Source organism: Delphinus delphis, chromosome 1 (genome assembly GCF_949987515.2).
Source record: "Delphinus delphis chromosome 1, mDelDel1.2, whole genome shotgun sequence".
Lineage (NCBI taxonomy): Eukaryota > Metazoa > Chordata > Mammalia > Artiodactyla > Delphinidae > Delphinus > Delphinus delphis.
The window spans coordinates 73,681,757-73,702,910 of record NC_082683.1 but is presented as its reverse complement, the minus strand read 5'-3'; the positions used below and the strand labels follow the sequence as shown (position 1 = coordinate 73,702,910).

Here is a 21,154-nt window from a genome sequence, read left to right as displayed (position 1 = left end):
GTCAGAGGATAATTTTAGAGGTAACAAATCAAAATCAGAAGCATAAATTTTAAGAAAAGGAAAAAGGAGGGTTAGGAATACTAGCACAAATTTGTATCAGAATAAAGGTAAACACTAGAATGAGATTCAGATTTCCTAAATACCAGGAGTGGGAGGGAGTGCAAATAAACCACATAGTAACACATAGTAACTATAACATAAAGTAAAATGAGAAATCTGAGGTCAAATATATCAGTCCTATCAAAAACATAAATGGACATAACTCATCTACTAAATGAAAACGACTTTCAGACTGGCTTACAAAGGGAAACCCAACTCTAGCGTGTCTGTTAAAGACATACCTAAAACAAAGCAATTCAGAAAAGTTGGGGAAAAAAGTAGGGGAGGAATATAGGGGTATACCAAATAAATGTAAACAAAAAGAAAGGAGAGGTTAGTATCTTGATATGCAGTAAGGGAGAATTCAGGTCAAAAAAGCATTTAATGAGTCAAAGAAGGGCACTTCATAATGCAAAAGTGATGATATTACTATTTGCATGAGAACAACTTTGTGCCAAATAATACATAGAAATCTAAATAAATCAAAAACCACAGGAGATGTAAGGATAAACAGTAAAATACTAATAACAGAAGATTCTAATACATCTATTCTCAGTCCAAGACATAGAAAGAAAAAGTTAGGAAAAAAAAAAGGATATGGAACACTTAAACAACATATTAAACAATGTAGATTATAGACAAGGCACAGAGTAGGGGAAGATATTCGCAATGCACATAAGCATCAAAGGACTACCCTCCAAAGTATATTAAAAACTCCTACTAATCAGAAATATATGGCAGACAACACAATAGAAATACTTGAAAAGGTAGTTCTCCAAAAAAGTTATCAAAATGGAGTCTATAAAATATAAAAATATGATCAACTGTATGGGTAATCTGGGAAATGAAAATTCAAACCACAGTGAAATAGCATTAAGCACCCACCAGCTGGAAAAATTTTAAAGTGTGAAGACAGCATATTTTATTAATATCTAGCAACAATAAAACAATTATTTGCTGAATATGGCATGCCTCTGCTCCAAAACTCAAAGGCTCTGAGCTGTGATTCTCCTCTCAGGGCTTGTCTCAGACTCCATTTAGCATTCCAACCAACAAATCATATATAACCAACAACCAACAACCAACATATGTATTCTAACATATCAAGCATCACTGGACCAGATGGATATTAGCACACAACTGGCAGCCCAGCTTGCTGTGCCTCTTGGATCACCTTGTGAGCCTTCTCTTGCTCTGGGCCCACTCAAAGTTGGCAGTCTTTTAGATTACTTGATTAAAAAAAAAAAAGAAAAAGATTGGAGCCATGCATCCGAATGCAGTATATCTCCAAATTCCAAACAGGTCCATCAAGTGACTCATTCTTCATGGTAGCTGGGGCAAGATACAAAAACCTGGTTTTTACTTTAAAGGGCATACATCAACATGTCCCAGATCATGAAACTCCCAGAAATTTCACTGAATTGGCAGGCTCCTGAATTTTGAGGTTTATCTCCCCTTCTCTAACATTTAAGGTTAGAAAATTTAAGACATTTTAATCTGCAGTTCCATTTCAATTTCAGTATAAATATTATGGTGCAATACCACATCTAAAAAAATGCAGCACTATTTACAATAGCCAGGTCATGGAAGCAACCTAAATGCCCATCAACAGAGGAATGGATAAAGAAGATAAAACAAATATGGATAAAACAAATATCATATATTAATGCATATATGTGGAATCTAGAAAAATGGTACAGATGAACTGGTTTGTAAGGCAGAAATAGAGACACAGATGTAGAGAACAAATGTATGGACACAAAGGGGGGAAAGCGGCGGGGGGTAGTGGTGGTGGTGGGATGAATTGGGAGATTGGGATTGACATATATACACTAATATGTATAAAATAGCTAACTAATAAGAACCTGCTGTATAAAAAAATAAATAAATTTTTTTAAATTTAAAAATCATACCTGATTGTCCTCTCTTCTAAAGATATTAGTTCTATCATCTTCATTTTTCCAAAGAAACTGACTTAAAGGGGAATGACAGATTTGTAAGTCATATTAAAAAATGATTCCATGAATATTAACTTTTCATGTTTTTTATTTAATATTCTATAAACACAAATATAACATTAAAAATTTTTAAAGTCTGCTTGAAACCATTATATTATCTTTCAAACTCATTAATTATCAATATAAACTACATTTAGCATGAGTTATACAATAATATTTCATTATATTATAGCTAAATTCAAATCATAGTCCAATGTCTATAGCAAGGTAAAATAACTGGAAATTTTGTAAACATACTTTGCTTATAGTTCTTTTGTGAATAATTGTTTATAAAATTCCTTATCTTAATTTCAGAAGACTATATGCAAAACTGTTGTCTAAGTACTATAATTTTGAATGAAATGATACCAATGTGAAACTCAAACATGATTAGTTTACTCAAAACCAGGAAAATAAAAGAGGCAGAAAAATTAATTCTAAGAAAGGCAAATGAAGACAGAAATTTTTCTGTCATTAGGTTGCCCCTGATGACAAAAGGATTACAACAGAATAAATTTAAGCAATAAATTATCCCTCATTATGTTGGAAGGGAATATTAGTATCTAACAGTAAACATCAGAATCAAGGTAATTTTAATTAAAAATGTCACTAACTTCACTCATATCTTTGTTCTAATTAGAAGTCTTTATACCAGTACCCTGGATATCTCACTCTTTTTCTTATAGTCTAGATTATGACATATAGAATCAACATCCATATTAATTACCTCTTTTTGCCGCTAAAATAATCATTATCTGAATCTTCCTGTGAGCCTGGCAATTCAGAATTTCCAATTTGATTATTTCCATTCTGATTTTCATTTGGAGTGGCTTTTCCCCCAGCTGATGATGATGCCCATTCATAGCAAAGAAAGTTCATAATATTAAGAAAATACTAAAATAAAATTTTGGGTTTTTATGTACATACTATATACTCTTGTCCCATGTTTCAGAATCTCTATGAACTTTACTCTCCCAAACTGAATTTCATGAAACTTTAGTTTATGCAAAAGGAGAATTCTTTGGTAAATTCAGTTTGGGAAAAATTGGATTAAGCAATCCTAACAGAACACAAATCCACCCCCCCCACACACACCCCTATGGCAGGATTTCTCTGTTTTTATGTACAATATGAATCTGCAAGAGGGGGTAAGTTGGGTTTTATTCAAACTTTGTTGTCTTCAAAAAGCTTTTGCCAAAAGCATCTTTTAAAAGAGTATTCTGAGGATCCTTCTCTGGAAAGTGCTGGGTATAAATACAGAGCATATAATGCCATTTGTTATTTCACATATATTTTCATTTATAAAATCTCTCTTCATTTTAACAGAATTTCTCCATATAAGAAAACCACACAATGTCTTTAAAACATTAGCACTAATGTTCCACATGATCTACATGAACAAGAGATCCGTGAACCTGGTAGTGTTAATACAGATTTTTTTCCCTTGGGGAAATCAATTTTTTTTAATTTAGAAAAAATTGGAGTCATATTAGTGTTTGAAAAGTCATTTTACAAGAGTTGCCACAGTATTTTGCAACCTGAAGCCCATATTGGTTTAGTTTTAGTCAGGTTGCTACCACTTATTTCCTATCTGGCACTGGACTTAGTCATTTAAAGAAAACAAATAGGGATTTTCTAAAAAGATATATTCAAGGCAAAGGAACAAAAAATAGATATATCAGCTGTTTAAAACTGATAGTAAAATACCACTCCCCCCATCTGCCCCCCAAAACAAACAACAATGGAAAACTCAGTAGATTCTGAGTGACATTTTGATAGGAATATATGACATGTATCTCTTATTCCTAATAACTGTTTAGAGAATGATGCAATGCACCATTCGATACCTATGCAACTTAATAAGAAAGCAGGTCTATTTACTTTTGAAAAAATATAGTGTTTTGAGAGCTAGAGTAGATGTACATATAAAATGTTATAGATTCACAGAAAAAGGAGTGTCTTATTTTGGGGGAGAATTCATTTAATTCATAAATGTTTAGTATATTTGCTTTTCCATCACAATTTATTTGCTGTATGCAGTAAGTAAAAAAATTCAACTGACTTTTTTTCAATCGATTCTTAGAGTGTAGTTCCAGCTTTATTTATATGTTTATAAGTTTAATTTTGATTTCTTTAATTACCTACAACTTTTTAAGAACTGAATTATCAGTAAATTGGTGGGTGTAACCATATAAAAAATTTTAAAGTCTTTGAAATACAAATGTCTCCCAACATTAAAGTTGTTTTGCTTTGGTTTGATACTGTTTTCCTGGCTAAGATATTTCTGAACTATAATAATAATATCAAGATTTTATGAAACAATAACTTCTTTTCTCCTTTAGTCTTAACTTTATCTGAAACTATTATAAAAGGTAGTAGACTTTACGTAAGTGCTGTAAGTATTTTGACTTTATTTGATTTTTAAATTTTATTTATTTTTTTTTGCAGGCTCTAGAGCACAGGGTCAGTAGTTGTGGCACATGGGCTTAGTTGCTCCGCGGCATGTGGGATCTTCCCAGAACAGGGCTTGAACCCATGTCCCCTGCATTGGCAAGCAGATTCTTAACCACTGTGCCACCAGGGAAGCCCTGATTTTATTTTTATTTTCGAACAGTACTTAAATTGTCTTTTTTTCCTCCCAACTGGTGAAACTAGTTTTTAAAATCCCCATATTGAATTGTAGCTTTCCTTTTATACTGCCTATATTCGTAAGGCTAGATTTGCCCAGAATTTGCCCAGACCTGACTGTTAAAATGTACTATAACAACCTCTTTGTCTTTCCCATTCCAGTTGAAATCACCTTCTTCCTGATTCTTGTTAAGAAGCTTTTTCAAAGTGTTTTCTAAACAACTGGGATCTGTTCCAGGTTCTTCCTTTGACAAAGTTACACTAAGTGGTCTGTGTATTATTCCGTCAGCCTCAGCAACACCATTATTAGTCTGCTGCACATCTAAAGAAACTGCTGATGATGCTGAATAAATATTTCCTAAATGATACATTATAGGAAGCAAATATAATTCTGATTGAAGAGCCTAAAACATAGAGGAAATTAAAAAAAATTAGTTTACACTTTAAAAAATAAGTTAAAAAATTAGTATAAGTTTAAAGTGTCACATTACATACATATGGAGGAGCAAATGATTTGAGTTTCAGTTCTGATTCTTGCTTTGCCTTCACCTGGAAATAAATGAGGAAATAATTAAAGCTTCTGTAACGTTTTTCAATTACTTTTACCCTCACTTTTTTGCAGACGGCATATTTCTGTGACATAAAAATCAAATCAAAAAGCTAGTAACTAAGGCTATATTCTAGAAAACGTAGAATATAATCTTATTTCTATTCACTGGACTAAACATGATAGAAATTCTATGTCATTTAATAATAATAATTATGGCTATCACTTGCATGGACTTACTATGTGCCAGGCATTATTCTAAATGCTTTACATATAAAGCTCAGTTAATCCTCACAATTCCATGTGATAGGCACACATATTGTCTGTAGTTCACAGACAAGAATGAGGCAAAGAGAGGTTAAGCATCTTGCCCAAGATTTTATAAATAGGAAGTTTTCAAGTTGGGATTCAAAACCAGGTAATCTGGTTCTAGAATCCAACTTTGTAAACTTTATTTCCTAAATATTCATCCCATAGAGTTAATTTGTTATTCGTTCATTCTCTCAACAAATATTGAGGTATACTATGTGTTAGGTAGTGTTCTACGTGGTGGGGATACAACTGTAAACAATGCAAAGTCCCTGCCCTCATGTAGCTTATATTCTACTTGGGAGAGCAGATGTTAAATAAATGTGATTTAAGATAGTGATATGTGATTTATGAAAATAAAACAGAGTGATGTAATAGAGAGGAATTCAGAGAAAGAATATCTGAAAACTAGGTGGTCAGAGAAGGCCATTTTTGAAAGATAATAATTGAGCTGAGAACTGAATTATGAAAACAAGAAGCAAGCTATTTGAAAATCGGGGGAAGTGATTTCCAGGCAAGTACAAAGATGATAAAATAGAAATGAGTTTGCTGTATGTGAGGACCAAAGGAAGATTTTTGTGGCTAAAGTGTAGAACCAAGGAGAAAATAGTAGTAGATCAAATCTGAGAGGCAGCCTGTTCCTGAGACTCTCCTTATCTCTTGCCTAACCACTGCAAAAGTCTCCTGGTTACAATTCCTGTCTCTAGTTTCTTAAGTCTCTCATCATGTCATCTTTTGCTCAAAAACTCCAAAGCTTCAGGAAAAAAAAAAAATCCAAATTCATTAATCTGGCATTCAAGACCTTCAATAAACAACTTTTACAACTTGTTGTCTACTATTCCCTTTCACACAGTCAATGCTCTAGTAAAAACCAAACCACTCACTTTTCCCTAGAGTTGCCTCCTTTGCCACTTCTGTGCTCTTTCTATTTTCTCTGCTCAGAAAGCTTCTCCCACCCAACATCTTTGCAAGATCAAATATTTTTCTGTCAAAATCTAAACTGATGATCACTTTTTCCTTAAAGTTCTCCATCTCCCCTCTTGTCCTGCTGGAAGCAGTCTCCTTTTCTTCTAAATATACAGAATATGCTATTTTAATTATTTATGTATTTTATCTTCACCACTACACTGAATATTCTTTAAGAGCAGGATCCATAGTCAATTCTTTTTTCTCATTTTGTATACAGAAAAACATCAATAAATATTTGTTGAAAATATTATAATAAAATATTGATATTAGAAGCATTTTAGAAGTTGGCTTAAATTGCCATTAGGTTCCTTCTAATCTAGAATTCTGTGATTGGTATTTTGCAATTTTACTTATCATGAAAAAGAACAAAAAGTTATGAGGGTTGTTCCTTTCCTTCCCTGATTAAGGAAAACTAACTTAATGATCAGTAAATTAATATTCTGCTATACTAAACAGAACTCTAATGACAAAAACTTTAAATCTACCTACTGAGCCAAAGAATTCCACATAGAAAATTTCTTTATAGTTTTACTTTGGGGGAAAATTTTTTTTTCCCATTATCATTCATTATTTAATTTTTTCAATAAACATTTAAATGCCTCTAAGTGCTAAACACCTTGTTAGGCACTGGTTGTAAATACAGTAGTGAATAACATAAAGTCCCTGCTCACAGGGAGCTACAGTCTAATGGCAGTTATGTTAAACAAATAATCGCATAAGCAAATACATAATAATGATACGTTAACTAGCATAGAATAGGAATATATTGCATTTTAAAGGGTTTAAATATGAAAAATCTTGATTAAAGAAAGAAACCTTATATAAATACGAGAAACCAGAAGTGAGCATATATGTGTATATATACACGTGTGTGTGTGTGTGTGTGTGTGTGTGTGTATTCTGTTTCTATTTTTAAATAGTTTCTATTTTTAAAAAGTAATTGTAGATATACTGGTTTAATCGCTATTCACAGCTCTTCAACAGGTTTCTAATTTCAGATAATTTCTCTCTTAATTCTCTTTGGGTATAGCCATAGTAATACACAGGTTATACTCTGTTTTCTAGGTGGCAGTACTATGGCTAAGTGACATCTGTTCCTATAGTACTTTTTAACTGTTATATAGCACTACCTATTGATAGTATTCATTAAGTCAGGGACTGGATCCATCACATGAATAAAATATTTTTCACTTAGAATTTTTGAATTTCCAGAAAGCATTTTTCTCTGCAGAAAAAAAAAAGATTGCTTTTTCAGGCACACTGTAACATGACTACAAAATACTTGCCTTATAAATCCAGCTAAAATTAATTTGTTAACAACTTCTATTGAAATGGTATTTAACTGATAGTTCCAAGATCCTTCAGGGACATAAAAAACATGAAGTTCCACCAAGTGAATAAATTGAGAATAAAATCAGTTAAAATATTTTTAAAGTGAAAAAAATCAACTGATGTCCTCTAGAATTTTAAGTTTAAAAAACATAATTGAAATAAACATGGAATACATGTATCCTCTGAACAAACACAAAAAAACAAAATGAAGAGCCAAAAATTTGTTAGCTTGGCTACTTGGCACTTGGAGCACATTTTCCCTTGGAAACAATGTCATAGCTGTGGTCCTAGAGTTCCTTAACATACCGACATACAATGCTTGTTTTGTGGCTTGCAGTAAGGATACCAGATTGCCAAGATCAGTTTTCTTATTACCAACCTTTCCACCTTCCCTGACCTCCACCTACACAGTTTCATTGGTGTTACCTTGTAGAATCCTTATCCTTTACATATTGTCTCCCTAACACAGCTGTGATGAGTGCTAGTTCTCAGCACCTGCTAAAGTGTGAATACTAGGGCTTGGGGAATATCTCTGTTTCCCAGAATTCAAGGAAGAACATATTCCTGACCAGTGATGGGGAAAGGAATGGTTGTTTTCACATAGGGCATGTCTGTAAGCTTAGCTTGTCTGTGCTTATATGTACTATCTTTTTTCCTATTAGTGTTTTATTACCTCAATTAGAATTTATCTATGGGGAAGAATATTTAGATTACTACAACAGAACAATTACAGCAAATAAAGGCTTATCTTTTAGTCTAATGAAAGTTTGCTATTCATGTATATTAAAAGTCAAAGCATTGAAATGATTATACTTTATGATATTAAGTGAGAAACATTTTTTAAATTTTAAGTAAATATGACCTTATATTAATATTAGTAATTTTTATAGGAAATGAAAATGGCTCTTAACATCTTTTTATTTATTTATTTATTTTTTTGCAGTACGTGGACCTCTCACTGTTGTGGTCTCTCCCGTTGCGGAGCACAGGCTTTGGACGCGCAGGCTCAGCGGCCATGGCTCACGAGTGCAGCCGCTCCGCAGCACGTGGGATCTTCCCAGACTGGGGCACGAACCCGTGTCCACTGCATCGGCAGGCGGACTCTCAACCACTGCCCCACCAGAGAAGCCCGACAATGGCTCTTGAACTGAGTATTTTGCTCGAGTTGTTTTTATAGACCAAGCAGATTACTTGTACAGTTCTGATGTCAGAATATTAACCAACAGTTTAAGATGTTTGAATAGATAGATGGAATAGTGAAGTTTCCTATATGCTGTATTTTGAATATCAGGGCATTTAAAAGATTATTCTCTAACTATACCATCCTATTAACAGCTAAAGCTATACTATATATTAATACTATAATATTAAATATTAAAGCTATACTATTAAATATTTGTAAAACCTTCAGAAATCTGAAGTAAATATGGCCTTGCCCATTATATAAATGTATTAATATTTTACAGGAGAAAAAAATATTTCTTTAACTAAATGTTTTACTCTGCTTTCATAGATGAAGTAATTACTTCTATATATTTTATAACAATTCATGAATTATAATTCAAAGTATATAGACTTTCATTCTATAATTGAAAGAGGAAGCAATACAAAGAAAATATAGTTGACAAAACATTTCCTGACCTTTGAAACATTTTGTGAGGTAAATTAATTTATTGGGAATTTGGATTTATTCATTCATTCAACAAATATGCCTACTATGTGCCAGCACTGTTCTAGGTACTATAAATATGTAGTGAATAAAACAAAGATCCTTGCCTGCATGCAGCTGAGATTCTAATGAGGTATCAGGACAAGAAGAAGGGTGAGGGAAGTGAAGCACTCACCTCAGGTACAAAATTTAAAGGGGTACCAAAACCTCAGTAATCAAGATAAATAATATTTTAAAAAATCTATTCAGGGACTTCCCTGGTGGCACAGCAGCTGGGAATCTGCCTGCTAACACTGGGGACACGGGTTCGAGTCCTGGCCCGGGAAGATCCCACATGCCATGGAGCAGATGGGCCCGCGTGCCACGACTACTAAGTCTGCGCTCTGGAGCCCGCAAGCCACAACTACTGAGCTCGTGTGCCGCGACTGCTGAAGCCCGCATGCCTGGAGCCTGTGCTCCACAGAGGGAGGGGCCAGTGCAATAAGAAGCCCGCACACCACAAAGGAGAGTAGCAGAGTAGCTCCTGCTCACCGCAACTGGGGAGGGCCCATGCGCAGCAACGAAGACCCAACACAGCCAAAAATAAAATAAATAAATAAATCTATTCAATGCAAAAAATTCATGATGAATAAAATATCATAAATTTAAAGACAGAATGGTACTATTAGAGCCTGAGTAGAAAGGAAAAATATGAACTGCTATATACATTTTTTTTTAAAAAATACATTTCTTAATGGTTAACTTTTTCCAGAACAACATAGTTGAAAAAATATTGAAAATTTTGAAAGCCTGTATTAAAACTCACAACATCATTTTAAGGTTAAACATTCTATTTATATCAAAACCCAACTTTATCCTGGCTTTAATGGAAGTAAATCCATCAATAATATTCTTATTAAAACTATTATTTTAAAAATACATTAAATAGGACAGGGAACTATAGTCAATATTATGTAATAACCTATAAGAGAAAAGAATCTGAAAAAGAATATATATATATATTCATATATATATATATCTGAATCGCTGTGCTGTATACCTGAAACTTACATGATATTTTAAATTAACTATGCTTTGATTAAAAAAATTTTTTTAAATAAGTAAAAATAAAAATAACTATTTTACAATAAATAATAAAAATACATTAAAAGGTATACAGATGGGCACATATTTTGCCTTTTGCCTCAGGCTCCAAAATGGCTAGGCATAGCATTATTAGATCCTGTTTCTACTTAAAATGTTGATATCTTGTTTGTCACAGGTTTTTGCATTAGTTTTTCATTTTAAAAATCTTTTATTAAAATATTTATCTTAATTACTTAATTTTTTGATGCCTGCTTAAGTTTTGCACCAAAGGCAAGTGACTCATTTTCCTCAGACTAGTCTCAGTCCTGTGAGGGACATAGACAATAAACATTAAATATAAAACACTGGTAAGTGATATAGCAAATCAGAAAGTGGGCAGTACTGGGAAAAGAGAATAAGTAGAGCAGGGCAAGGAAATTGGGAAGATAAAAGAGGGAGTAGTTTTCAGTTTTAAATAGAATAGTCCAGATACAAATCTAAGAAAATTAACAATTGCTTAATGTCAACTAATATCTAGTCCATATACAAATTTCGCCAACTGTCCAACTGTCCTCAGAATGTTTTTTCAATCTAGAATTCAATCAAGGATAACATATTGCATTTGGTTGTTACGTCTTTTCTTTTTTTTAATTGAAGTATAGTTGATTTACAATTTGTTAGTTTCAGGTATACAGCAAAATGATTCAGTTATTTTCTTTCAGATTATATTCCATTATAGTTTATTATAAGACATTGAATATAATTCCCTGTGCTATACAGTAATCCTTGTTGCTTATTTATCTTATGTATACTAGTGTGTATCTATTAATCCCGTACTCCTAATTTGTCCTTCCCTCTCTCCTTCTCCCCTTTGTCACAACTTTTAAAAAGCTTAATTTGGAAGAGTTTTCCAGACGTGCTTTTTTTTTTTCTCTTCATGGCACTTTTTAAAGAGACTGGACCAATTGTTTAACAGGCTGTTCTGCATTCTGAATTTACCTTATTAACTCCTAAGGTGTCATTTAACTTATTTCTCCAATCCTTCTCTCTCCTGTAAACAGTTGACTTTATAGCCCTCAATTGACACGTGTTAATCAACTGGGGTAAGAACACTTCATAATACCCTGTATTACATATTACTTCACATTTGGGCATACATAATGCTCTACTCCCAAATATTTGTATATTTGATAATTATTAAAGGGATAATAGAACAGACTATAAGGGACAAGAAAATGGAACCTGTTATAGAGTTATTTCAATAATTAAAGTGTGAGGTGATAGTGGCTCAGACTAACATGCTAGCAATATAGGTGATGGGAAGTGGTCAGATTTTGTATATAATTTGAAGCTAAAGTCCAAGAAGTGAAGTTTGAGTAAGGTGTGATGTATGACTCCAAGGTGTTTGGCCTCAGATATCGAAAGGATGGATTTGCCATCAACTGAGATGGGTAAGGTCATGGTTAGTACAGGTTTGGGCTGGGGGGAGAACTGTAGTTCAGTTTCAGACATACTGAGTTTCAGCTGTCTATTGGTTATCCAAGCGCAGATTTCAAGTAGGCAGCTGAAAATATCAATCTGGAGTTTGGGAAAGAGGGCTGGGATGGGATATAAATTTGAGAATACTTAGCATAAAGTTGGTATTTAAAGCTACTAGACTGGAGATTAGAGAGGATAACACTCGGGGAATGGAAGAGTAGTTCTCTATTCTAGTGAGAGAAACTAGAACTAAAGGTACGAAGACGCGGAGATCACCTTCCTCCCCACAGATACACCAGAAATACATCTACACGTGGAACAACTCCTACAGAACACCTACTGAACGCTGGCAGAAGACCTCAGACCTCCCAAAAGGCAAGAAACCCCCCACGTAACTGGGTAGGGCAAAAGAAAAAAGAATAAACAGAGACGGAAGGATAGGGACGGGTCCTGCACCAGTGGGAGGGAGCTGTGAAGGAGGAAACGTTACCACACACTAGGAAGCCCCTTCGCGGGCGGAGACTGCGGGTGGCGGAGCGGGGTAGCTTCGGGGCCGCGGAGGAGAGCACAGCAACAGGGGTGCAGCAGGCAAAGCGGAGAGATTCCAGCACAGAGGATCAGGGCCGACCGGCACTCACCAGCCGAGAGGCTTGTCTGCTCACCTGCCGGGGCGGAGCTGAGGCTCGGGCTTCAGTCGGAGCACCGGGGGAGGACTGGGGTTGGCAGCCTGAACACAGCCTGCAGGGCGTTAGTGTGCTGCGGCTAGCCGGGAAGGAGTCTGGGGAAAAGTCTGGACCTGCCGGGGGAAAAGTCTGGACCTGCCGAAGAGGCAAGAGACTTTTTCTTCCCTCTTTATTTCCTGGTGCGCGACGAGAGGGGATTAAGAACACTGCTTGAAGGAGCTCCAGAGACGGGTGCGAGCCGCACCTAAAAGTGCGGACCCCAGAGACAGACATGAGACGCTAAGGCCGCTGCTACCACCAACAAGAAGCCTGTGTGCGAACACAGGTCACTATCCACATCCCCTTCCGGGGAGCCTGTGCAGCCCGCCACTGCCAGGGTCCCGGAATCCAGGGACAACTCCCCCGGGAAAACGCAAGGCGCGCCTCGGGCTGGCGCAACGTCATGCTGGCCTCTGCCGCCGCAGGCCCGCCCCGCACTCCGTGCCCCTCCCTCCCCACAGCGGATTAAAGCTCCACAATCAACTTGATGTACCCTGCATCTGTGGAACACATGAATAGGCAATGAATAATCCCAAATTAAGGAGGTGGTCTTTGAGAGCAAGATTTATTATTCTTTCCCCTTTTCCTTTTTTTGTGTGTATGTTTATGCTTCTGTGTGAGATTTTGTCTGTATAGCTTTGCTTTCACCATTTGTTCTGGGTTCTATGCATCCGTTGTTTTTGGGTTTTTTTCCTCTTAATAATTATTTTTTTATTTTAATAACTTCGTTATATTTTATCTTACTTTATTTTATTTTACTTTGTCTTCTTTCTTGTTTTCCTTCTTTCCCTCCTTCCTTCTTGCTCCCTCCTTTCTTTCTTTCTTTCTACTTCTACTAATTCTTTCTTTCTACTTTTTCTTCTGAGCCGTGTGGATGAAAGGCTCTTGGTGCTGCAGCCAGGAGTTAGTGCTGTGCCTCTGAGGTGGGAGAGCCAACTTCAGGACACTGTTCCACAAGAGGCCTCCCAGCTGCACATAATATCAAATGGCGAAAATCTCCCAGAGATCTCCATCTCAACGCTAGCACCCAGCTTCACTCAATGACCAGCAAGCTACAGTGCTGGACATCCTATGCCAAACAACTAGCAAGACAGGAACACAACCCCACCCATTAGCAGAGAGGCTGCCCAAAATCATAATAAGTCTACAGACACCCCAAAACACACCACCAGACGTGGACCTGCCCACCAGAAAGACAAGATCCAGCCTCATCCACCAGAACACAGGCACTAGTCCCCTCCACCAGGAAGCCTGCACAACCCACTGAACCAACCAGAGGCACTGGGGACAGACAACAAAAACAACAGGAACTACGAACCTTCAGCCCGCAAAAAGGAGACCCCAAACACAGTAAGATAAGCAAAATGAAAACACAGAAAAACACACAGCAGATGAAGGAGCAAGATAAAAACCCACCAGACCTAACAAATGAAGAGGAAATACCCAGTCTACCTGAAAAAGAATTCAGAATAATGATAGTAAAGATGATCCAAAATCTTGGAAATAGAATAGACAAAATGCAAGAAACATTTAACAAGGAACTAGAAGAACTAAAGATGAAACAAACAATGATGAACAACACAATAAATGAAATTAAAAATACTCTAGATGGGATTAATAGCAGAATAACTGAGGCAGAAGAACAGATAAGTGACCTGGAAGATAAAATAGTGGAAATAACTACTGCAGAGCAGAATAAAGAAAAAAGAATGAAAAGAACTGAGGACAGTCTCAGAGACCTCTGGGACAACATTAAACGCACCAACATTCGAATTATAGGGGTTCCAGAAGAAGAAGAGAAAAAGAAAGGGACTGAGAAAATATTTGAAGAGATTATAGTTGAAAACTTCCCTAATATGGGAAAGGAAATAGTTAATCAAGTCCAGGAAGCACAGAGAGTGCCATACAGGATAAATCCAAAGAGAAATACGCCAAGACACATATTAATCAAACTGTCAAAAATTAAATACAAAGAAAACATATTAAAATCAGCAAGGGAAAAACAACAAATAACACACAAGGGAATCCCCATAAGGTTAACAGCTGATCTTTCAGCAGAAACTCTGCAAGCCAGAAGGGAGTGGCAGGACATATTGAAAGTGATGAAGGAGAAAAACCTGCAACCAAGATTACTCTACCCGGCAAGGATCTCATTCAGATTTGATGGAGAAATTAAAACCTTTACAGACAAGCAAAAGCTGAGAGAGTTCAGCACCACCAAACCAGCTCTACAACAAATGCTAAAGGAACTTCTCTAGGCAAGAAACACAAGAGAAGGAAAACACCTACAATAACGAACCCAAAACAATTAAGAAAATGGGAATGGGAACATACATATCAATAATTACCTTAAATGTAAATGGACTAAATGCTCCCACCAAAAGACACAGATTGGCTGAATGGATACAAAAACAAGACGCATATATTTGCTGTCTACAAGAGACCCACTTCAGACCTAGAGACACATACAGACTGAAAGTAAGGGGATGGAAAAAGGTATTTCATGCAAATGGAAACAAAAAGATAGCTGGAGTAGTAATTCTCGTATCAGACAAAATAGACTTGAAAATAAAGACTATTAGAAGAGACAAAGAAGGACACTACATAATGATCAAGGGATCGATCCAAGAAGATACAACAATTGTAAATATTTATGCACCCAACATAGGAGCACCTCAATACATAAGGCAAATACTAACAGCCATAAAAGGGGAAATCGACAGTAACACATTCTTAGTAGGGTACTTTAACACCCCACTTTCACCAATGGACAGATCATCCAAAATGAAAATAAATAGGGAAACACAAGCTTTAAATGATACATTAAACAAGATGGACTTAATTAATATTTATAGGACATTCCATCCAAAAACAACAGAATACACATTTTTCTCAAGTGCTCATGGAACATTCTCCAGGATAGGTCATATCTTGGGTCACAAATCAAGCCTTGGTAAATTTAAGAAATTTAAGCCTTGGTAAATTTAAGAAAACTGAAATTGTATCAAGTATCTTTTCTGACCACAACGCCATGAGACTAGATATCAATTACAGGAAAAGATCTGTAAAAAATACAAACACATGGAGGCTAAACAATACACTACTTAATAACGAAGTGATCACTGAAGAAATCAAAGAGGAAATCAAAAAATACCTAGAAACAAATGACAATGGAGACACGACAACTCAAAATCTATGGGATGCAGCAAAAGCAGTTCTAAGAGGGAAGTTTATAGCAATACAATCCTACCTTAAGAAACAGGAAACATCTCGAATAAGCAACCTAACCTTGCACCTAAAGCAATTAGAGAAAGAAGAACAAAAAAACCCCAAAGTGAGCAGAAGGAAAGAAATCATAAAAATCAGATCAGAAATAAATGAAAAAGAAGTGAAGGAAACGATAGCAAAGATCAATAAAACTAAAAGCTGGTTTTTTGAAAGGATAAACAAAATTGATAAACCATTAGCCAGACTCATCAAGAAAAAAAGGGAGATGACTGAAATCAATAGAATTAGAAATGAAAAAGGAGAAGTAACAACTGACACTGCAGAAATACAAAAGATCATGAGAGATTACTACAAGCAACTCTATGCCAATAAAATGGACAACCTGGAAGAAACGGACAAATTCTTAGAAAGGCACAACCTGCCAAGGCTGAATCAGGAAGAAATAGAAAATATGAACAGACCAATCACAAGCACTGAAATTGAAACTGTGATTAAAAATCTTCCAACAAACAAAAGCCCAGGACCAGATGGCTTCACAGGCGAATTCTGTCAAACGTTTAGAGAAGAGCTATGACCTATCCTTCTCAAACTTTTCCAAAATATAGCAGAGGGAGGAACACTCCCCAACTCATTCTACGAGGCCACCATCACCCTGATACCAAAACCAGACAAGGATGTCACAAAGAAAGAAAACTACAGGCCAATATCACTGATGAACATAGATGCAAAAGTCCTCAACAAAATACTAGCAAACAGAATCCAACAGCACATTAAACGGATCATACACCATGATCAAGTGGGGTTTATTCCAGGAATGCAAGCATTCTTCAATATACGCAAATCAATCACCATATTAACAAATTGAAGGAGATACACCATATGATCATCTCAATAGATGCAGAGAAAGCTTTCGACAAAATTCAACACCCATTTATGATAAAAACCCTGCAGAAAGTAGGCATAGAGGGAACTTTCCTCAACATAATAAAGGCCATATATGACAAACCCACAGCCAACATCGTCCTCAATGGTGAAAAACTGAAAGCATTTCCTCTAAGATCAGGAACAAGACAAGGTTGCCCACTCTCACCACTCTTATTCAACATAGTTTTGGAAGTTTTAGCCACAGCAATCAGAGAAGAAAAGGAAATAAAAGGAATCCCAATCAGAAAAGACGAAGTAAAGCTGTCACTATTTGCAGATGACATGATACTATACATAGAGAATCCTAAAGATGCTACCAGAAAACTACTAGAGCTAATCAATGAATTTGGTAAAGTAGCAGGATACAAAATTAATGCACAGAAATATCTGGCATTCTGATACACTAAGGATGAAAAATCTGAAAGTGAAATCAAGAAAACAGTCCCATTTATCATTGCAACAAAAAGAAAAAAATATCTAGGAATAAACCTACCTAAAGAGACAAAAGACCTGTATGTAGAAAATTATAAGACACAGATGAAAGAAATTAAAGATGATACAAATAGATGGAGAGATATACCATGTTCTTGGATTGGAAGGATCAACATTGTGAAAATGACTCTACTACCCAAAGCAACCTACAGATTCAATGCAATCCCTATCAAACTACCACTGGCATTTTTCACAGAACTAGAACAAAAAATTTCACATTTGTATGGAAACACAAAAGACCCCGAATAGACAAAGCAATCTTGAGAACGAAAAACAGAGCTGGAGGAATCAAGCTTCCTGACTTCAGACTATACTACAAAGCTACAGTAATCAAGACAGTATGGTACTGGCACAAAAACAGAAATATAGATCAATGGAACAGGATAGAAAGCCCAGAGATAAACCCACACACACATGGTCCCCTTATCTTTGATAAAGGAGGCAGGTATGTACAGTGGAGAAAGGACAGCCTCTTCAATAAGTGGTGCTGGGAAAACTGGACAGCTACATGTAGAAGTATGAGATTGGATCACTCCCTAACACCATGCACAAAGATAAGCTCAAGGTGGATTAAAGACCTAAATGTAAGGCCAGAAACTATCAAACTGTTAGAGGAAAACATCGGCAGAACACTCTATGACATAAATCACAGCAAAGTCCTTTTTGACCCACCTCCTAGAGAAATGGAAATAAAAACAAAAATAAACAAATGGGACCTAATGAAATTTCAAAGCTTTTGCGCAGCAAAGGAAACCATAAAGAAGACCAAAAGACAACCCTCAGAATGGGAGAAAATATTTGCAAATGAAGCAACTGACAAAGGATTAATCTCCAAAATTTATAAGCAGCTCATGCAGCTTAATAACAAAAATACAAACAACCCAATCCAAAAATGGGCAGAAGACCTAAATAGCCATTTCTCCAAAGAAGATATACAGACTGCCAACAAACACATGAAAGAATGCTCAACATCACTAATCATTAGAGAAATGCAAATCAAAACTACAATGAGATATCATCTCACACCAGTCAGAATGGCCATCATCAAAAAATCTACAAACAATAAATGCTGGAGAGCGTGTGGAGAAAAGGGAACCCTCTTACACTGTTGATGGGAATGTAAATTGATACAGCCACTGTGGAGAAGAGTATGGAGGTTCCTTAAAAAAACTACAAATAGAACTACCATATTACCCAGCAATCCCACTACTGGGCATATACCCTGAGAAAACCATAATTCAAAAAGAGTCATGTACCAAAATGTTCATTGCAGCTCTATTTACAATAGCCCGGAGATGGAAACAACCTGAGTGTCCATCATCGGATGAACAGATAAAGAAGATGTGGCACATATATACAATGGAATATTACTCAGCCATAAAAAGAAACGAAATTGAGCTATTTGTAATGAGGTGGATAGACCTTGAGTCTGTCATACAGAGTGAAGTAAGTCAGAAAGAGAGAGACAAATACCGTATGCTAACACATATATATGGAATTTAAGAAAAAAAATGTCATGAAGAACCTAGGGGTGAAACAGGAATAAAGACACAGACCTTCTAGAGAATGGACTTGAGGATATGGGGAGGGGGTAGGATAAACTGTGACAAAGTGAGAGAGAGGCATGGACATATATACACTACCAAATGTAAGGTAGATAGCTAGTGGGAAGCAGCCGCATAGCACAGGGAGATCAGCTCGGTGCTTTGTGACCGCCTGGAGGGGTGGGATAGGGAGGGTGGGAGGGAGGGAGACGCAAGTGGGAAGAGATATGGGAACATATGTATATATATAACTGACTCATTTTGTTGTGAATCTGAAACTAACATACCATTGTAAAGCAATTATACTCCAATAAAGATGTTAAAATGAAAAAAAAAAAGAACTAAAGGTACAATAAAGTGAAATAATCCCCCCCCCCAAAAAAAGCTACTAGACTGGATGAGATCACAATGAGTGCAAACAGAGAAGAGAGCAAAGAGCTGACCCCTGAAATTCCCCAATATCAAGAGAACAGGAAGAAGAAAAAGACACAAAAAAGAAGACTGAAAATGAATAACAAGGAATGTAGAAGAAAAACCAAGATAATGTGTATGCTAAAAGCTAAGTGAAGGAATTATGTCAAGGAAGACAGAGTGATCAACAGTGTCAACTACTGTGCACACACAGATCAAGCATATATGGAATAAGAATTAAGCAATAGATTTAGTAATGTAAAGGTGAATTTAACAGCAGTTTTAGTGGAATAGTAGAGTGAAAGCTTGACTGGAGTTGATTTAAAGTGAAAATGAGAAGAAGGTATTGGGGGTTTGAGAAGGTATGAAATAGTTATCTAGAATAGTGGAAGAGTGAATGAGTGAGTGGGAGATAGTCTTATTGCCTACTAGCAAAAAGTTCCACTTGAGATTCATGGTCATTAATTTAAAATGAGAATAGTCCTATGCTGGTATATTTTCCTCCAGCCATGTTCCACTGTAGGTATATATGAAGAATAGGTGAAGAAGATTAAGCAGGGTTTTTGTTTTGTCAAGGACTACAGTGAAATGAGAGAGGGCAAGGAGTCAAAAGTATGTGCAAGAGAGTGATCAAGAATGCTCCATGGGGCTTCCCTGGTGGCGCAGTGGTTGAGAGTCCGCCTGCCAATGCAGGGGACACGGGTTCGTGCCCCGTTCCGGGAGGATCCCACATGCCGCGGAGCGGCTGGGCTCGTGAGCCATGGCCGCTGAGCCTGCGCGTCCAGAGCCTGTGCTCCGCAATGGGGGAGGCCACAACAGTGAGAGGCTCGCGTACCGCAAAAAAAAAAAAAAAAAAAAAAAAAAAAAGAATGCTCCATGAATTTGCAGGGCAGAAATAGAGACAAAGATGTAGAGAACAAACGTATGGACACCAAAGGGGGAAAGTGGCGGGGGGTGGAGGTGGGGGTGGGATGAACTGGGAGATTGGGATTGACATGTATACACTAATATGTATAAAATAGATAACTAATAAGAACCTGCTGTATAAAAAAAATAAAATAAAATTCAAAAATTCCAAAAAAACCCCAAAAGAGTGCTCCGTGATATTTAAGCCAGCCATGGAAGGCATCCTGAGAAGAGGAATAAACAAACAAACAAACAAACAAAGGTGATAGGATCAATGCATTGGAGGTCCCAGTATAATTGGGGTCCTTAGAGATACAGGAACTGTAATCAAGTACTGGGATACACAAAGTTGGGTTCACAGTGGTGTTGGTATCTAATACTTTATATAATCCATATTTTTGCTTTATCAAAACTTTTCAAAACCAATGATAAGCAGGTTTTTCTTATATTTTAGTGTAAAAAAGATTTTCTTACCTCTGATGAGGAAGGTCGACTTGGACTGAGGGACATATTCACCAACGTCTGAATGGGGTAATTATCAGTTGGAATTTTGTAGGGTTTTTTAAATCTTTCTTCATTGAAGTAGTATTTAATAAAGGTTATAACAGATTTTTGGCTTGTTTAAGATAGCATTCCACTCATTTCTGTCTCTGATTCATTCAAAAAATAAACAGAAAAACACAAAAGGCTTTAGACTCAAAATGAAAACTTGATAAGTATACAATCTTATTATAATAATTCAAAAAGATATACTACTAGTAAGTAGGGCTGGTAACTGCAATGAAATGAACATACATCCCGTACAACTAAGTAAAGTGGTAAATTATAATAGA

At 36.1% G+C, this 21,154-nt stretch overlaps 1 protein-coding gene across 1 annotated transcript in view; it reads right to left on the bottom strand.

Moving 5' to 3' along the window:
• The window catches only part of SPATA1 (spermatogenesis associated 1), a 75,545-nt gene that overhangs the window by 46,810 nt on the left and 7,581 nt on the right, over positions 1-21,154 (bottom strand). Inside the window, exons 2-6 of the mRNA XM_060005971.1 lie at positions 20,796-20,971; positions 5,220-5,273; positions 4,897-5,128; positions 2,824-2,938; positions 2,013-2,073 (exon numbers count right to left, since the gene is read on the bottom strand). Of these exons, the coding sequence (XP_059861954.1) occupies positions 2,013-2,073; positions 2,824-2,938; positions 4,897-5,128; positions 5,220-5,273; positions 20,796-20,831 (498 nt within the window). The 5' untranslated portion in view covers positions 20,832-20,971. The remainder of the gene's footprint in view (positions 1-2,012; positions 2,074-2,823; positions 2,939-4,896; positions 5,129-5,219; positions 5,274-20,795; positions 20,972-21,154) is intronic.